This window comes from Arachis ipaensis, chromosome B03 (assembly GCF_000816755.2).
Source record: "Arachis ipaensis cultivar K30076 chromosome B03, Araip1.1, whole genome shotgun sequence".
In the NCBI taxonomy this organism is placed as follows: domain Eukaryota; kingdom Viridiplantae; phylum Streptophyta; class Magnoliopsida; order Fabales; family Fabaceae; genus Arachis; species Arachis ipaensis.
This window is the reverse complement of record NC_029787.2, coordinates 23342252-23349824: the sequence shown is the minus strand read 5'-3', so window position 1 is coordinate 23349824 and position 7573 is coordinate 23342252. Positions and strand designations below refer to the sequence as shown.

General features: G+C 35.6%; 1 protein-coding gene across 2 annotated transcripts; it reads left to right on the top strand.

The window, feature by feature from the left end:
* Window positions 1812-7314, top strand: LOC107629802 (acyl-coenzyme A oxidase 3, peroxisomal). 2 transcript variants are annotated; one of them, XM_016332695.2, is made up of 13 exons: window positions 1812-2392; window positions 3274-3391; window positions 3501-3608; window positions 3736-3908; window positions 4009-4108; window positions 4567-4641; window positions 4766-4896; window positions 5408-5543; window positions 5621-5740; window positions 6190-6336; window positions 6420-6524; window positions 6598-6699; window positions 6801-7314. In XM_016332695.2, the coding sequence occupies exons 1-13, from the start codon at window positions 1914-1916 to the stop codon at window positions 7047-7049; spliced, it is 2043 nt and encodes a 680-aa protein (XP_016188181.1). In that variant the 5' UTR covers window positions 1812-1913; the 3' UTR covers window positions 7050-7314. The 2 variants fall into 2 exon arrangements, with proteins under 2 accessions (XP_016188181.1, XP_020974113.1); XM_021118454.1 differs by having other exon boundaries at window positions 2009-2392; window positions 3261-3391.

Here is a 7573-nt window from a genome sequence, read left to right as displayed (position 1 = left end):
TTAATAGAGAATTAATATTTTTTATTTTTTACAAAATAATTATTTTTTTCATGAATATTAAATATGACTCTTTTTTATTTATATATTTACGTAGTTGATTTTTAAATGAGTTATGCTACACATACAAATTTTTTTGGCTTACAAGTCTTACAAGTTAGGCCAAACATAACAAAAATTACACTCACCAATTGGAGCGTGATAACACGCGCATCATTCAACCGTTTTCAAAGCGCGCTCTCACTCACCATTATAGAAAGACGCTTCTTCTTCTTCTTCTTCGCATTCTTCCTTCTCCTCCCCCTCTTCCTTCTTCTTTGCGTTTCTCTTTCTTTTTCTTCGCGTGTTTTATCTTTATCGTCTTTTTCTATTACTGTTGTTGTTGCTGCATTTTTTCCCCTCCTCTTTCTATTAATTTTGGAACATTATGTATTTTTTTTTTGTTTGATTTTTTCTCCCAAGAAGAATTATAAGAAAATGAAATAAGAAGATGAGGAAGAAGCAGTAGAAGATGAGGAGGAGGAAAAGGAAGAGTTTTAAATTATGCAGAACTTATCAGAATAAAAATACACCCAAAATTTCTTAAAATACACCCAAATATCTTCTTATTACACCCAAATTTGCTGCAAATACAGAAAAATATTTTCTCTAATACTACATTTTTTTTCTCATATTTCTTTCTTTCTTTTAGTTAAATGAATATAAATTCATCCACTTCCAAGTAATTTTGCAGCATTATGTGTTTTTTCTTCTTCTTTGTTTGATTTTTTTATTTTTATTCTTGTTAAGAGAGTAAAATAAGAAGAAACTTGAGAAGGTAAAACAAAAAGGAAAAGATGAATGAGAAAAAAAGAAGAAGAAGGTGATGATGATGAAAAAAAAGAAGCAGTAGAAGATGAGGAAGAGGAAGAGTTTTGAATTATGCAGAACTTATCAGAATAAAAATACACCCAACTTCCTATACACCTAAATATGTTTGTGTTACACCCAAATTTGTTGCAAATACAGAAAAATATTTCCTTTAATGCTATATTTTTTCTTCTGAATTGAACCACATCTTAGCCACTTGATTGGATTCAAAACAATAATCAATTTCGTTTTGGTTTAATTAACAATTTGAACCTGAATTATTCATTATTTTCAATAACGAGATAACTGATGATAGAGGAAAAAGAGAAAAAAAAAGGAGGAGAAGAAATTTCAATGAAAAAAGAAGAAGGAAGAAGAGAAGAAAGATGTGGTGTTAATGACTATGATAACGAAAAAGAAAAAGAAAATGCAGTGACTGCATATTTTTGGAGAAACGGGTGAATATAACTGTGCGTAAATATAAATGATTTGAAAAGGCTTATAAAAAAAATACTTGTAGTGAAAAATAATTGTTTTTAATTTTTAAATAAGGCCTCTTGTTAAATAGAGTTGATGTCTTATGATCAGTATGCAGATTGCACACGTTCCAAAACTGATAAGGTTGAAGTTGTCTTTTATAAAGGTACCGTGTTCCGAATAATTCAAACAAGGATAGAGTCTTCTTTCCTCCACAATTAAATGATTAATTAAGGTTTAAGCTTCTAAGTTCTAAGGACACGTTGAATATTTTTATTTAATTTTAATGTTCGAATAGGAAATAATACTAAATAAAAATAAATAAATTTTGGCGTGGTAATAAAAATATAATAATAATCCACAAATTCGTAACAGTAAAGAAAGCATAATTAATGCCATTAATATTATGCTAACAATGCACAAATCCATAACTATGAACAAAATCAGATTGATGGACCATGTTCCATTATTTTCTTATCCAATCATGACTTGATATAAAGTCCACGTGCTCCCAAGTCCCAACTGTCATTCTCATTTTTTCCCAAACAAAATTTCGACATCATCCTCCATTCCTCCTACTACTCCCCGCCATGGACAACGACAACCGCCGCGCTTCCCGCCGCACGGAAGTCCTCTCGAAGCACCTCCTCCCGCACCCTCTCACAACGACCGCCCTCCTCTCGACCTCCAACTGCCTCAGTTACTCTCCACCAGAGCTCTCCTCCTCCAACCCGGTCTCCTTCGACACTTCCCGGATGCGCGCTCTCCTCGACGGCCACAACCTCGACGACCGTGACTGGCTCTTCGGCCTCATCGTTCAGAGCCCTCTCTTCAATCGCCAAGAGCGCGGCGGCCGCGTCTTCGTCTCCGTCGACTATAACCACTCCATGGAGCAGCAGCGCGAGGAGACCATGCGCCGGATCGGTTACCTTCTCGATCGCGGCGTCTTTAGAGGTTGGCTCACCGGCGATGGCCCTCAAGAAGAGCTCAGGAAGCTGGCCCTTCATGAGGTCGTCTCCATGTACGATCACTCCCTCGCCGTCAAGATCGGTGTCCATATCTTCTTGTGGTATGTATATAATCTTCTTCGGAATGAAAATTCTGTTAGATATGTTAACCATTAAATTCATGACATGGTATGCTTCTATAACTTAAGTTCTGTAATTCGATATTGTGCCTCTGTCCAACCGCTTAAGTTTGAGATGAGTTTTTTAGACAAATTATCCGTAAATGATTAGTTTGATTTGATATTGTAATTTAGATTAAATTTTAAATAATTGTGATGAATTTTAAATCAAATTGCCTTCATTTGTGTTGGTATTAGACTAAGTTATTGTTTCTCCAATTTCATGGCTTAAGCATAAACTTAACTAGCAGTCATTTCTTTTTGTGAATGTGTGTGTGTGTGTTTAATGTGTTGTGAACATATTCAAAATTTATTTTCTCCTTCTACATTGTTGTTTGCTTGTTGTCCTTGGATGTAAGCAGGGGAGCTGACGAATTGACGAAGTAGGGTGGATAGGAACCTTTGGTTTTTCATTTTGGAGAGGGATAGAAACATAGCAGACTTTTTTATTTTTAGGTCACAAAGTCAATCACTTTGAACTCACTGAGAGGTTAAATAATCAATCAAGTAATTTTCATTTTTTTCTCACAAAAAGGATGTAATCACCTCTTCAAACAGATTTACCTGTTAATCTCTTTCTCGTAGAACATTGTATTCAACCAAAAGAGCATTTGATGGTCTTCCAGCATTACTAAATCAGAGCCTTGTTTTATTTTTTGTTTATCTTTTGGCAAGGATGTTATGAAAAAAAAAAAAAAGAAGCAAAAACAAAACATAAGAATGGATTTGTTGCTCATCACTCCACCTAGAATACTTGTACTCCAAAAATACCACATCATTTATAAACAATTTTGCTTGTTCCTCTTATGAGTGTTTGGTTTCAGGGGTGGGGCTGTAAAATTTCTTGGAACAAAGCGGCATCATGACAAGTGGTTGAGAGCTACTGAAAACTATGAGCTGAAGGGTTGTTTCGCTATGACTGAGTTGGGACATGGAAGTAATGTATGTGAAGGTTTCTCAATAAGTTTTGGGTTGAAAGCCCACATTCATTCATTCTATTCTGCTTTGCCTTTATCACTTCTATTAATTCTTTCCAAACTAATTTACACAGGTACGGGGAGTCGAAACAGTAACTACTTATGATTCGAGAACTGGAGAATTTGTCATCAATACTCCATGTGAATCGGCGCAGAAGTACTGGATTGGTGGTGCAGCAAATGTAAGGACTCATGACACTCAAATGGTCCTTTTTTTTAGGTCATTGTGAGTTTAATTTGCTGCTTTTGTCTTTCTTTTGTTTCAATTTTGTATGCATAAATTTAACATAGTTTCACTTTTATATGCAGCATGCAACACACACTATAGTCTTTTCACAGCTCTACATAAATGGAGGCAATCAAGGCGTGCATGCATTTATTTGCCCAATTAGGGATTCAAGTGGAAATGTATGCCCAAACGTCCGCATAGCTGAGTGTGGTCACAAAATTGGTTTAAATGGAGTTGATAATGGCCGTATCTGGTAATGTACACATTTTCAAACTGTTTTCAACCTGGAAATTAAAATTATTTATTTTTTTATTTAGTGAGTACACTAAATAGTTTTAGACATGCGACTTCAGGTTTGACAATGTAAGAATACCAAGAGAGAATTTGCTGAATTCCGTGGCTGATGTTTCACCAAGAGGTGAATATTTGAGTACCATAAAAAATGTAGATCAGGTGATAGTTACATCATCTCTCTTAATTATGTTTATGCTTTATAAGGTTCTCTTCATTCTGTCTATGCTTGTCTTTATTCTCCTTTAAAAAGCCTTTTTCCATTGGTGGGTCGCTACATGGATCAAAGACATCATTGCGTCATGTCCATTAGGATGCAACAGAGTTTTACATTGGCTGTCGCAAGCCTAACACAATCCTACATGGATGCAAAGACGTCATTGCGTTGTAGCCATGCATTAGGATGCGACAAAGTTTTATGTCAGGTGTCGTAGGCCTAACACAATCTTACATAGATTCAAAGATGTCTTTGCGTCGTAGCTATGCATTGGGATGCAACAAAGGTTTATATGAGCTGTCACAAGCCTGACACAACACACTTTGTCCGAGTTGTATGCTTTTCTTTTATTCACAATTGAAAAAAATTCCTCATGAGTTTTGTTATGTCATTACTGCTCCAGAGATTTGCAGCATTTTTAGCCCCTTTGACCTCTGGTCGTGTAACTATTGCCTCTAGTGCTGTTTACATCTCCAAGGTATTGATTTTCATCATTATTTTGTGGAATGATCACATTTTTCTCCCTTTTTTTTTTGCTCTGCATTTAACAGATTTATAACTAATGTATGTCACATATCTTTCCATTTATCAACTATTGATAGATTGGCTTATCCATTGCTATAAGATATGCATTGACAAGACGAGCCTTTTCTATGACACCAAACGGACCTGAAATTCTGTTGCTTGATTACCCAAGTCATCAGCGGCGTCTACTACCCTTACTTGCAAAGATGTAAGTCTTCTACTTATGGGCATTTCGGTATCTACTTGCTCTGACCACAAAATGATTCAAGCTTTCTAGGAACATGGAATTTAGGTATTGTGCTTTGGCCATGGGCATTTATCCCACATAACTTCGGCCAATGCCGTCTGGTGCATTTTTTTGTCAAGGCCGTGACTTACATAGTTATATTTTGATATTTTCAATATACATTCTACTGATATTTGGCCATATATATTCTGGAAGAAAACATTTGATTTAAAAGGAATAATGGATTTAAGGCATTAACGCGGGGTTAGTCAAAATGGTAAGTACTTTGTTCTGTCAACAAATGGTATTGGATTCAAGTCTTGGGAATATCAAAATAATTATATGAAAGAAGGTTTTTTTTCAGGGGAAAAAAGGACCTGAATATATAAACACCTGAGTTGTCACTACTATAGTTTGACTGTTGGAAGAAATGTAATGGACCTTAATTTACGTGTTTAAGTTTTTATGTTCATTTCATTACCCTTTTCTGCAGATATGCAATGAGTTTTGCTGCAATTGAGCTCAAAATGATGTATGTGAATAGAACACCCGAGTCAAACAAAGCAATCCATATTGTTTCAAGTGCTTATAAGGCTACTTTTACGTGGAATAATATGCGCACACTTCAGGTTTAGTACTGCTATTATAACTTGTTTGTTGGATTTATGCTACAGACCTGCCTAAGGTTTTTTGTTGTGTAAAATAGGAATGTCGTGAAGCCTGTGGAGGACAGGGCGTTAAAAGTGAAAATCGTATCGGTCCGTTCAAGGGCGAATTTGATGTGCATTCAACATTTGAAGGGGACAATAATGTTCTGATGCAGCAGGTAGGATGAATTTTTATGCTAAATATATAAGTAAGCACGACGTTCACCTAAAACAGAGTTGATCGCAATGAGATAATTAAACCTCACAATATAATATAACATTTAATTTGATTTTCTTAACAGCTTGGGTAAAAATATAGGAACAATGTGTACTTCTGTAAGGTCCAACACTGAAAAATAAAGGCCACCTTCAAGAGAGAAAAAACGTACTTTCTACTTAATGTGAACTTGTCATTAGTTTCTGAATCTAGTATTTGAGTCTTTTATATCAAGTTCTTAGAAATTGATAACGCCATTTTTTTTGTCTATTTACTCATGTTCTGGTGAAAAGGTATCAGTAGGTGTGGTTTGTCACCCAGTAAATTTTACATGCGTTATTTTATTAGAGATTTGAAATACATGAAATGATTCAGTGTCCAAATTTACACACTTCTAATATTTGATGTCAGATTAGCAAGGCGCTCCTTGGAGAATTCATTGTGTGTCAGACTAAGAAGAAGCCATTTAGAGGTTTGGGGTTAGAACACATGAACAACCCTGCACCTGTCCTCCCGTCTCAGTTAACGAGTTCTATTCTCATGAGCAGTGAATTTCAGGTAATTATTCGACTGAAACTGTCGATAATTTAGATGAACCAGCATAAGCTTCTCTTTGTCTCTTACCTTTTTAAATTATACAGCTTGATCTCTTCCACCTAAGAGAGCGAGATCTATTGAGACGCTTTGCTGCGGAGGTTTCACAATATCAAACTCAGGGGGAAAGCAAAGAGTCTGCCTTTAATCTAGTGAGTTCTCTACCATGTCTTGTTAATCATTCTTTCATTGATTCACTTCCTTACAGTTTGTAAGTTCTACTAGAGCTATCAAGTCGCAGAGGACTTAGGCAGAGCTTTCTCCGAACGCGCAATACTGAAAACCTTCATCGAGGTCGAGTCAAAGGTGCCGGCTGGTTCATTGAAGGTAAATCTTCTTTACTCATGACAATTTTTTTTTTTCCTTTTAGGTTTCTGAGAAAGAGAACTGAAGGATCCATTTAACTTCTGTATTTTCCTCTTCTGTAGGATGTCTTGGGTCTGTTGAGGTCGTTATATGCCTTGATTTCTGTGGATGAAGATTCTGCTTTTCTTCGCTATGGATACTTGTCAACTGAGAATGCTGCTGCAGTGCGGAAAGAAGTGCCGAAACTGTGTACTGAACTTCGACCGCACGCATTCGCCTTGGTCAGTTCCTTCGGTATTCCCGATGCCTTCTTGAGTCCTATTGCGTTCGACTGGGTTGGTTCGAATGCATGGTCCTCTGCTCAACACTAGTTGTGGATGCAAATTTCTTCATATGGTTTGTGGCAAAAGGGTAAGTTATACAGTTATACTGCACACTTTGATACTGGATATGATCAAATTAACTTTTCTTGTCTCCTAAGAAAATGTGAGTAATATTCTTACTTACTGTTACTAAAAGACCTGCAATATTTGAATTGCTGCCAAATAATTTGTACATGGTTCCCAAGTGGGATCCATTAATAAAGTAACACTGTTATATTTAGAAAAATGATAATTTCACTCCCATATTTTCCAATGCCCCTTTACATAATGAATTTTTTTTATATTGTATATATACATGAATTTATAAAAAAAATGATATTTTTAAAACAAAAATGGCAATATTCCTTCCTTTTTCTATTGTATATATTGTTTTTGTTAGATTGCTTTCCACAAAGAAAGAGAGAATTTTTGGGACAATAATTTTTTGGTTTTGCATTTCTTGCACACGGTACAAACTAATGACGGATTTTGAAATTCGTTACACCGATCCGGTTAAAAATGACCTAGGTTTT

What these genes read in the sequence shown, in the direction of transcription:
- LOC107629802 (XM_016332695.2), top strand. Translation starts at nt 1,914, where the DNA reads ATGGACAACGACAACCGCCGCGCTTCCCGCCGCACGGAAGTCCTCTCG. An exon ending in GGATTGGTGGTGCAGCAAAT is followed by an intron (nt 3,609 to 3,735) that starts GTAAGGACTCAT and finishes TTTTATATGCAG; the next exon opens with CATGCAACACACACTATAGT. An exon ending in GTGCTGTTTACATCTCCAAG is followed by an intron (nt 4,642 to 4,765) that starts GTATTGATTTTC and finishes AACTATTGATAG; the next exon opens with ATTGGCTTATCCATTGCTAT.